The 11,722-nt window shown below is 36.5% G+C and overlaps 1 protein-coding gene across 1 annotated transcript; it reads right to left on the reverse strand.

Moving 5' to 3' along the window:
* Positions 1–842: 842 nt before the first annotated feature.
* On the reverse strand, positions 843–5,008 carry LOC107770977 (14-3-3-like protein GF14 iota). The gene is made up of 7 exons (XM_016590303.2): positions 4,816–5,008; positions 3,787–4,093; positions 2,913–3,000; positions 2,694–2,803; positions 2,274–2,422; positions 1,319–1,395; positions 843–1,227 (listed from the first exon to the last, which is right to left on the reverse strand). Exons 1-7 carry the CDS (start codon positions 4,886–4,888, stop codon positions 1,204–1,206), a joined length of 828 nt encoding a protein of 275 aa, XP_016445789.1. The 5' UTR covers positions 4,889–5,008; the 3' UTR covers positions 843–1,203.
* Positions 5,009–11,722: the final 6,714 nt, after the last annotated feature.

An 11,722-nucleotide genomic window follows, 5' to 3' on the forward strand; every position in this document is an offset into this window, starting at 1 on the left:
AACTGACTTTCATGGTTTTCGTGTGATTATATGTATTATTTTCTCAATTATGTATTCACCAATATCTTGGCCATCTGACCAAGGAGCATCGTGTTCGCTTTGAAGCAACTGTATGGTACTGGCATTTTCAGTAGAGACGAAACTAGGTGCACTTTTCTCATTTTCCTAAGCTTTGGTTGGCATAGGTTCCAGTACTAATGGAGGTAATAAATATTTGGAAAATTAGTCAAAGTTACGCACAAACTAATCAGACACCACCATTATTATTTCAAAAAAAAAAGAAAAAGAAAGAGAATGAAGTTCAAGTAGCAAGGCTTGATCTGAAAGATCTACAAATGGTTGATCTCGAATATCTTAAGATCGTTGAACGCTTGAAGTCCTCAAGAAAGTACAGTGGGCAATTGGTCATCTCTAGTTTTCAGGAATTCAGGAAATGTAATAAAAACCCCAAAAATGGAATCTCAACCATGGAAATAGTCCTCCTCTAATTTCGTGGCTGAAGGCATTCATATTAACAGGTAGATAAAACTGGAAAACCAAAACGGTGAATCAAGAATGTTACAGAGGAAAACAACTGCTCTGATTTTTCAGTCAACAAAACCGGACTATCCTTTTTCGCTTTGGTTTTCTTGTTATCATGTTGATGTTATGGTCTGTTGCTACTGCTTTTTTTTGTATCTTTACTTATAAGGTCTATCAGAAATAGCCTCTCTACCTTCTTAAGATAAGGGTAAGCTATGCATACACACCCTCCACGTACCCCACCCCACCCCACGAGGATTTGTCAATGTTGTTTTATTCTAAAGAAACAGTCAACTAGTAAGAGAGTAAATGGAATGATAGGTATCAAAATATTTAGCATTCATTTCCGTTCGATATAGTGAAAGTAAGAATCCATATTTTCAAGTCATTATCTTGCTCCTTGACAAAAGCAAGGATATAACAAAGGCTCAAATATATTAAAAAAATATTAATTAATACAAAACATGCCCGCAGTTTAGATTCGTAACTCTTCCATAATTAACAACAAGAGTAGTTCAACAACAAAAAAAGCAAGGAATAAGTCTCAAAACTAGTTAAAAAGAGCAGCTGATGAATTGCATCTTCTTCTGATGAGGCCATTGCAAAATTATGCAAGCAGTTGTGTCTCGCAAAGATGAAAAAATAAAATTAAATTCTGTAGTAATTTGTTGCGCGTATCGACTATTGCTTAGCTTTTGATGCCTCCTGTAATGATGCCAAGAAAAATAGAATTTTTTGTTAGTAGAGTCAAATAATGTAAACTTTAAAACGGAAATAGGTCAAGTTAATAACTCACTTCAGTTTCAGCAGCTTTGGCATCTGCAGATTTTGGTTCAGCAACTTTTGGTTCATCAGCCTTCACATTCTCTTCACCTGTACAAAAAGTCATCTTGAGTATTGTTTCCAAAAGAGTTCTATGTACTGACGGCGTAAAGAATATTTACTAAATCAGGTCATTTCTGAGGTAATTACAAGTAAATCTCTATAATACGCATTAATAAGTAAGTAGCTTAATGAAAATGGTACTTACCCTGCATTAAAGAGGCTAAACTACCCTGATAGTGTGAAGGATATTTACACTGTCAGTGTATATAACTTATATCAGTGGCGAAGCCAGGAATTTTCACAAGGGTGTTCAAATTTGAAAGAAGTGAAAAAATTTTCCGATAAAGTATGTTCAATATATGTTATATACCTCTAAAACTTAATATTTTACCTATATACGCAATGTAATTTTTCGACGAAGGGTGGTGAATTGATTACCCTTGATAGGCTGTAGTTTCGCCCCTGACTTATATCCTTCTTGCAATCAAAGGTGGTTTCTGAATTATAGGACAACAATTTCAAATCTAGTAATTGAGTTACGAATTTAATTTTTTTCTGTACATATTTAGTGAATTTCTTACTATATATTTAGGATTTGGCCCAAAGTTACTAGATTCTGCTTCAACCATATAGTAAAGCCTACATATTCCCCAGTTTGCATTACTATACTTTCATGGTTATAGTAGAAATAGTTCTATATCACATAGACCTCAAAGAATTTGAAGATGTATGACGTGTGAGTTGCCGAGAGTCTAGCGGAAGCAGCAACTCTGCCCTTTCAAGGTAGCGGAAAGGTTTGCATACACGCTACCCTTCCCAGACCCTACTTGTAGGATTTCACTTAGTTTGTTGTTGTATGATGTGTGAGTTATGCTTGATATGGTATGGACTACATTCTAAATCTCTTATTTGGATAATAGAACTACCTCCATCTTCAGGCAAATCAGAGGTCCATAGTGTGAGATTGTCTCTCAACAGCTGCATGATTAAGGTACTGTCCTTGTATGATTCTTCACTTAAAGTGTCTAACTCAGCTATTGCCTCATCAAAAGCTTGTTTAGCCAAGTGACAAGCCCTGCAAAATTGAATTGTCAATCTACATCATCTTATCGAAGGGGAGCCTTAGCGTAACTGATAAAGTTGATATGATCAGAAGGTCACGGGTACGAGCCGTTGAAACAACCTCTTGCAGAAATGCAGGGTGAGACTTCATACAATAGACTCTTATGGTCCAGCCCTTCCTCGGACCCCGCGCATAGCGGGAGCTTAGTGCACCGGGCTGCCCTAATCTACATCATCTTATCATATCATATGTTTTCAAGAATAAATTGGTTATGAAATGCTACCTTTCCGGGGAGTTCATGATCTCATAGTAGAAAACAGAGAAGTTCAAAGCAAGACCAAGCCGGATCGGATGTGTTGAAGAGAGATCAGTGTTTGCAGTTGCAGTAGCAGCCTGAAAAGGAGTAAAGGGATGCAAAATCAAGTGCTGCTCTAAATAATGTGCAGCGTTTAATCGACTAATCGTACAGTTTCAGTTAGAACAGAAGAAGAAATTAACTTGCCTCATAGCCCTTCAATGACTGTTCTGCAGCCTCTTTCCTTTCAGAATCAGTCTTGAACTCAGCAAGATAACGGTAATAGTCACCTTTCCTGCACCACAGAGAGAAATATAAGAACCTAAATCTATCAGAAATCTACTGAAAACTGAAAGAATTCGGTTTGGACCAGCTGCTAAGGACATGAAGAATCTCATATCCTTCTTATGGAGGGTTAGAATTCTAACCTTGTGTCAGAAACTAAAGGCCAAGGGGCAATCTCGGGTAGACAGTTACTATAAGGCGTAGAGATGGGGAGCTAGCACTGACAGGTTTGACCGAACCTAGTCACTTTAAATTATTATTTTAGAACTCAATAACTTAAAAGTGCTAGATTTTCGAACCCATAAACTTCAAATCCTGATTCCGCCTTCTTAGGCCTCTCAAAAGGTATCATAAGAGTGGGCAAAAGATTACGCAAGCCGAACAGAGATTGGCCCTCGAGTGCTAAAAGGGTCAAACTAAAAAGGATTGAACTACCTACTCATTATTCAGAGGTGAATCATAGAACACCAAAAGCTGTGGTATCTTATGGACCTAACATAGGTCATATACCTCACGACATAAATTGAAAGATCCAAACCTTCTTCTTCGGAGTGGAAAAAGACGTGGCCAAAACATATAAAGAGCGGCGTAGTCGTTCATAGGGACATATCTATCAGGATAGAAGATAGTCTAGGCCGATTCATGGATAGATCTCTTTCGGTATAGATAGGTATCTTACAAGAGGTTTACTCGGGCCAAAGGGAGATTGACCCTCGAGTGCAAAGGCAAAAGGGAGTTTAACTTCATGACTCACCCTTCGAGAAAGTTATCAAGGTTATAGGAAATTTTGACTTACATTTTGTAATAGAAGACAGTAGCTTCACCAGTACCAGCAGATGGAATAAGATGTTTGTCAATGATTTCAAGAATGTCAGAGCAAATCTTGGAGAGCTCTTCCTCTACCTTTTGACGGTAGCCTTTTATCAGCTTGACATTTTGTTCGTTCCCTTTCGATTCTTCTTTCTGTTCAATGGATGACATAATTCGCCATGAAGCTCTTCGAGCTCCAATGACATTCTTGTAACCAACAGAAAGCAAGTTCCTTTCCTCTACTGTCAATTCCACATCAAGTTTTGCAACTTTTTTCATACTCTCAACCATTTCTGTGAAATCAAACCAATGAAAAGTCAAGATTCATACATTCCATTTAAGAGATAAGATAAGATGAGGAGAAGCGCTCAACATGTTTTGAGCCTCGCTTTAGAGCTTAAGCACGCCTTTGATAACACTTAATGAGATATTTCAATCTTTAGCCAGAAGGATTATTCCAAATTGATGAGAATTTCAACCTTTAGCCAGAAGCATAATTCCAATGAAAAGGCAAGAAACTCTATTCCATTAAATGTTCACTGTGTTCCACATTTTATATTTGGATTATATAACCTCAAACAACCACTATTGATCAATGTGTACCAACAAAAAGAAGGTGCAGTACATTAATTAACCATGAAATAAGAAATTAATTTTATGTAAAAGACACATGTCATGTCATGCATTTATTGATTTGGTGCATGTACCACGAGTGAGTATATTTTTTTGCTCGCATGCACATGTACCCCTTATACCCCATTTCCCAAATCTTGTATCACAGAAATTACCAATACAAAGATGCAATTGAATCTAGCATACAAACAATAGGTGCACGTACAATATGTATATAAAAAACTTCAAAGAAAATATAAAGTCTTAAAATGCAAATATTAGCAATTGCACGTATTACGCTTTAAATCATGAATCCGTCTAAGGTACAAAAAATATTAATGCAAGTATAGATAACTAAGCAAACTGAATTAAAGAAAGAATTGAAGAGGGAAAGAAATGAAACCATCATAACGCTCAGCTTGTTCAGCGAGTTTGGCCATGTAAACATGAGTTTCTCTCTCTTTTTGGGATGCCATTTTCAATTCTAACAATCAAGAAAAAGCTAGGATGAAAAGGAATATGATAGAGATCTTCAAATGGTGAAATGCCAAATTAAAATAGAGTACAGTATTTCAAGTTTACAAATGAGAGAGAGATGAAAGTTTTTTGGGGAGTTAAGAAGGAAAGGAAGAGCGTGAGAAAAGGGAAGATTAATGAATAAGGAAGAAAATGAGGGAGTTTTGACTAAATCTCCATCTTTGGATCACTACTACTACTACTACACCATTGATGGTAAAATTGGTAGACCGTGAAAATAGTAACTTACAGTTTTAGGATTTAACTTATAGCATATATTAATGGCCTAAAAAATATTTACATTATCCTTACATTTTAATATGTTTGTAACGACTCGATCGGTCGTTTTGAGTATTATAACCCCGATCCCCATTTACTGCTCAATTTATGCTTTATAGTTATTTTATGACTTACCGGGTTAGTGGGTTCGGGTCCGGAAGGAATTCAGAGTGAAATGAGACACTTAGTCTCATAATTGAAAATTTAAGTTAGAAAAGTGGACTGGATATGGACCTATGTGTAAACGACATCGAATTTGAATTTTGATAATTTTAATAGCTCCGTATGGTAATTTTGGACTTAGAAACATGTCCGGAATATTATTTGGAGGTCCGTAGAGGAATTATGCTTGAAATGCCGAAAGTTGAATTTTTGGGAAGTTTGACCTGGGGTTGACTTTTTGATATCGGGGTCGGAATCCAATTCTGAAAATTTGAATACATCCGTTATGTCATTTATGACTTGTGTGCAAAATTTGAGGTCAATCGGACGTGAATTGATAGGTTCTGGAGTCGTTTGTAGAAACTAGAAATTTCAAAGTTCATTAGGCTTAAATTGGGGTGTAATTTATGGTTTTAGCATTGTTTGAGGTGATTTGAGGGTTCGACTAAGTCCGTATGATATTTTAGGACTTGTTGGTATATTTGGTTGAGGTCCCGAGGGGCTCGGGTGAGTTTTGTATGGTTAACGGATCATTTTTGGCCTTGGTGAGATTGCTGATATCTGCTGCTGCATTTTTCTGATTTTCTCTTTCGCGTTCGCGAGTGGGCCCTCGCGTTCGCGAATAGTGTTTTCTGAGTGTGAGGTTTTGTTCTTCGCGTCCGCAAAGGGGAGGACGCGAATGTGAAGGTATGGTCTGTGTGTGCATCGCGAACGCGTGAGAGGTGTCGCGTTCGCGAAGAGGAGTGAGGCTATTGGGGGACCCCGGGTCCTTGTTCTACGCGTTCGCGAGGTGGCGTTCGCATTCGCGAAGCTGTGGTCGCGTTTGCGAAGAGTAAGATTTGCAAAGCTTCGCGTTCGCGAAGCCACGATTGCGTTCGTGAAGGGTTAAATTTTTGGGCAGTCGAGTTGTGCTTCGCGAAAGCGAGGGTCCTGTCGCGTTCGCGAAGAAGAGAGGTCTGGACGGAGAGTCCTATTTCCAGTTTTTGACGGATTTGAGCTCGGGAAGAGGCGATTTTCGGCAGTTTTTTAAGAAAAACAATGGGGTAAGTGTTCTTAACTCAATATTGGTTAAATTACCCAAATCCATGGTTGTTTTTATCATTTAATTGGTGAATTAAGTTGGAAAAGTTTAAAAACCCTCTTAGTTTAAATTGAGGATTTGAAGGCCGAGTTGTGGTCGAATTTTGATAAAATTGGTATGGTTAGACTCGTGGTTGAATGGGCTTCCGAATTTTGTAACTTTTGTCGAGTTCCGAGACGTGAGTCCCACAGGCGATTTTTGAGCTAAAATTCGGATTTTTATGGAAAATTAGCATTTTCTTATGGAGTTAATTCCAATAAATTTTATTGACTGAAATGAATTATTTGTGACTAGATTCGAGGCATTCAGAGGCCGATTTGCGAGGCAAATGCATAACAGAGTAAAGAATTTCACGCTCTGAGGTAAGTAACAGTTATAAATCTGGTCTTGAGGGTATGAAACCCCGGATTTTAGTATCATGTGATTATTTTAAAGGTGACGCACATGCTAGGTGACGAGTGTGTGGGCGTGCACCGAGGTGATTGTGACTTGGTCTGTCCCTGAAACTGTAAAGTTAAATAATTTGTTGTTATCTATATACTCTCTATGTATTGATAAAATTTGACTGTAAATCATGTTAGAAATCATGCTTAGGCTATGTAATAGTACTGTTGGGACCCACAGAGGCCGCGTACTTGTTGAATTGCCTGCTAAATGCTATATGTACTCAGTCTCAGTTTTTACTTGCACATTTTATTTCAGTCTCTGTTATTATTATTGATACATCATATCATTATTGTTTGGGCTGATTCCATGATTATTGAGAGCCCGAGAGACTGGAAAAATTTATGACTGAGTGAGGCCGAGGGCCTGATTGTGAGATATTGATACTATAGCACGTGAGTTATCTGTGCAACACGTGAGTTGTCCGTGTAGATCCTTATATTATACTATAGTACGTGAGTTGGCCGTGCGGATCCTTATATTATACTATAGCACGTGAGTTGGCCGTGCGGATCCAGATATTTATATTATGGCACGTGAGTTGTCCGTGCAGATTATAGCGCTTGGGCTGTAGGAGCCCCTCCGGAGTCTGTACACCCCCAATGAGCTCGGGTACCCATTGAGTGTGAGTGATGAGGGCTGGGAGCCCAATGAGTGATGAGGGCTGGGAGCCCGTTGAGTGATTGTTGTCCTGAGAGGTTGTACTTGATTTCCATTTGTTGTTGCACCTAGTTGCTATCTATCATTGTTGTGAAATCTTTGAAAGATTTTATATAAGAATTACATGAACATGAACTGTATAAAAAATAATTTGACATTAAACAGCCAGATTTGAAAGTATGTCTATTCTTTGCTGGAACTACTGAATATGAACTGTAGCTGTGTAGCTCGTCACTATCTTCAGTTATTTATTTATTATTGTTACTTACTGAGTTGGTTGTACTCATACTACACCGTGCACTTCGTGTGCAGATCCAGGTATTCTCGGACATAGCGAGTGTTGATTCTTCCGTACAGCTGATTTTCAGGAGATTTTGAGGTAGTTGCCATGTTTCGCAGACCTTGTCTCTCCTTCTCTATCTCCTTGTTTACTGTATTTGGTCTCATACTATTATAGACCATATTTTCCAGACTTGTATTCATATTAGATGCTCATGTACTCAGTGACACCAGGTTTTGGGGAGTGTTCGTGTCAGTATTTATGGGATTTTGTATTGTATTAAATTATTGTATTTTCAAACTTAAGAAAAATTATGTTTTATCGAGATTATCGGCTTGCCTCCTATTGAGATAAGCGCCATTACAACATGTTGGAATTTTGGATCGTGACAGTGATAGCAATTAGCAAGTAAAGTAATGAATTATTTGCAAGGTATTAGTATGGCCTTTCTGAGTTCACTCTTTAAATTCTGTCCCCCGTCTAAATTTTGGCTTTATATGTACTTATGTAATCAGATGAATTTTACTTTTTGTAAACAAATTCAGCCAACTGGACTAGCGGGGATAAAATTTAAATAGTTGTCAAAGAAAAGGTATTTATGCACCTTATTTAGATTACTTATCCACCTTTTATGAATAGAACTGTAGTTAACTTTTAATTAAATAATATGATCATTAATTATAGGATAATATTCTTTCACCCCTAATATATAGAAGCTAAACTTTTTAAGTTTTTTTTTTTAATTAAAAATGAGTTTGCTTTTAGTTTTGGTGTTGGAAAATGTGATATCTTTGAATTTTATTTTATGTAGAAAAATATAGAGTGAATACTTCGAAACTTCCCTAAACTATTACGTTTTTGTCAGTTACCCGCCTAAACTATCCGGTATCTCTAAACCCCCCTTAACTATATACCCTTATATATTAAAAGTCCCTCTTCGATGTTTTAGTGGTGCATGTGGTACTCTTTTATTTACTCAGCCTAATATAAATATCAATTTAATTAAGAATTTTAACTAATAATAAAAAATAATTAAATGGGTAAATGTTTGGGGGTTTAAAAATCAAAGAAAGAGGGTGAAAGGATAAACACAAGGTCATTTGTTAAAAAATAAAACTCTTCCATCTCCTCCGATAATGGCTACATCATGTCTCAATTGATTTTCGCCATTAATCTTCGATTAAACATTGGATTTTTCTCGTTAACCTTCGATTTCACTAGGAATTTTAGCTTAATATGAGATTTGGGATTAAAAAAAAAAAAAGGGTTTGGCAAAATTTTCAGTTAGGGTTTGGGTAAAAATAACTATGGGCTTTTGGTGGACTAAATAGTGTTAAAAGAAGAAGACCTAAATGAATAAGAAATATAATTTAAGAAGAAACAAGAAAAGAATTTTTTTTCAAATGAAACCCATAAGATGAAAAGATGAAGAAGAAAGATAAAAAAAATGAAGAAGAAGGCTACAATATAAAGAAAATAGAGGAAAAATAGAAAAAATAATTTTTTAAAAAAAGAGTAACTATAATTAACCATTAGACATGGCCAATTGGGGTCATTTTTATGTATAATTTCATCTCCCACGCACCTTTTGGCGAGTTACCATATGTATTTTATTTAAAAATCGACAAGGGGTTTTTAAATATATAAAGAGTATAGTTAAGGGGGTTTTGGGGATACCGAATAGTTAAATATGTAACTGATTAAAATATAATAGTATAGGGGGTTTTAGGGTATTCACTCAAAAATATATCTTGAAAAAACTAAGTTTATTTTGAAACATTTCGTTAGATGTTTTCATATGGTTAAAGAAGTATATTGAAAATGATTAAATACTCCTACCTTTATGTTAGGATCGAGAAATCGGGTAGTGCAGAATTTAGCCAAATAATATTATAATGACAATAACAAAGACAATGCAAGTTGATAATAACGGCAATTAAAGAAGATAAATAAGACACAAATTTAACATGGTTCGGTCAAGGTGACCTACGTCCACAAGCGGAGAGCAGCAATTTTACTATACCAACAAGAGTACAAAAGAGAGTACAAAATTAGAGTAAATACTCTAATTCCCAAATACCCCAAGAGAATAACCTCGCAAGATCACTCCAAAGAAAGGGTTCACACAAGTGTTTCCCAACACTCATTCTCTTACAAAATACTCTATAATGAAATAAAGGAGGAGAAAGAAAGACAAAAGTGAAAAGCTCTTGAATTGGTGTGTTTACAAATGAGGAGAAGCTCCTCTATTTATAGCAAGAAATCATTGGCTTAATAATGGATATTATGTCATGGCAAATGTCATTATCCACGAATTTTGTTATAGTGGATATTATATCATGGCAAATGTCATGAAAATTTGGCCCCCACTTTAGAAGAAACTAAATTAATGGCCATATTACAAATCTCCACATTGGCCTAACTTCGACTTATATATAGTAAATTTGCTCTACCTTCTCCGCAAAAATCCCAATGGGCAAAATCATTCTTCATAAATGCCAATCAAGTTCAGGCAAATCTTGAACTTGGACACTGGAAGGAGTTTTGTGAACATGTCAGCAGGGTTGTCTCTAGTGTTGATCTTCTGAACAGAGACTTTTCCTTCAGCAATGGTTTTTCGGATGAAATGATACTTTATATCAATGTGCTTCGTCCTCTCATGATACATCTGATCTTTAGTTAAGTGAACGGCACTTTGACTATCACAGAAAATGGTAAGACCACCTTGGTGTGAAATGAGTTCCGCAAATAGACCCTTCAACCATAAGGCTTCTTTGATTGCCTCGGTCACTGCCATATATTCTGTTTCGGTAGTAGATAAAGCTACTACATGTTGTAATGCAGCTTTTCAACTAATAGCGCAACCACTAATGTAAAATACATAACCTATCAATGATCTTCTTTTGTCAAGATCACCTACATAATATGAGTTTACAAAACCAACCAAAGTGTAAGTATTTCTCCCAAACTCCAAACGTGTGTTTGAAGTACCTCGCAAGTATCTGAGAATCCATTTCACAGCCTGCCAATATGCTTTACCAGGGCAAGCCATATACCGGCTTACCACACTCACTGCTTGTGAAATGTCTGGACGTGTACAAACCATTGCATACATAATATTGCCGACTGCTCTGAAATAAGGAACTTGTGCCATGTACCTCTCTTCTTCCTCTAACTGCGGGGATTGAGCAACTGATAACTTAAAATGAGCAGCAAGAGGGGTACTAACTGGTTTAGCATCTTTCATGCCAAACCTCTCTAAGACTTTCTCCAAGTACTTCTTCTAGGTCAGAAATAGCCTGTTGGCTTTTCGATCTCTTTTGATCTCCATGCCAAATATTTTCTTAGCTGCTCCTAAATCTTTCATCTCAAATTCACTTTTCAGCCGACCTTTCAAATTATGAATTTCTGTTAAATCCTTAGCAACAATGAGCATGTCATCAACATATAAAAATAGGTACACAAATGAACCATCATTTAACTTCCGGAAGTAAAAATAACTATCATATATGCTTCTCGAATAACCATGACCCAACATAAAGGAATCAAACCTGGAGGTCCGTAGTCAAATTAGTCTTGAAATGGTGAAAGTTAAATTTTTGGAAAATTTGACCGGGAGTTGACTTTTTGATATCGGGATCGAATTTCGATTCCGGAAGTTGGAGTAGGTCCGTAATGTCAAACATGACATGATTCAATATTTAACGATAAAGATATTTTTGGTACAAAAATCAAACGAAAAACATAATTGTTCTATATCCAATAGTTTAGGGGTAACTTTGGCCCCTTTCCGTAAAATAACTGAGATAAATAAATAATGGTAAAAAAATGGGCTGGACCCATATATTTTCCTTATTGGCCCATGAACGACCTAAGGTGTAGGAAAAG

The sequence above is a fragment of the Nicotiana tabacum genome, chromosome 24 (genome assembly GCF_000715075.1).
Source record: "Nicotiana tabacum cultivar K326 chromosome 24, ASM71507v2, whole genome shotgun sequence".
NCBI classification, from domain to species: Eukaryota; Viridiplantae; Streptophyta; class Magnoliopsida; order Solanales; family Solanaceae; genus Nicotiana; species Nicotiana tabacum.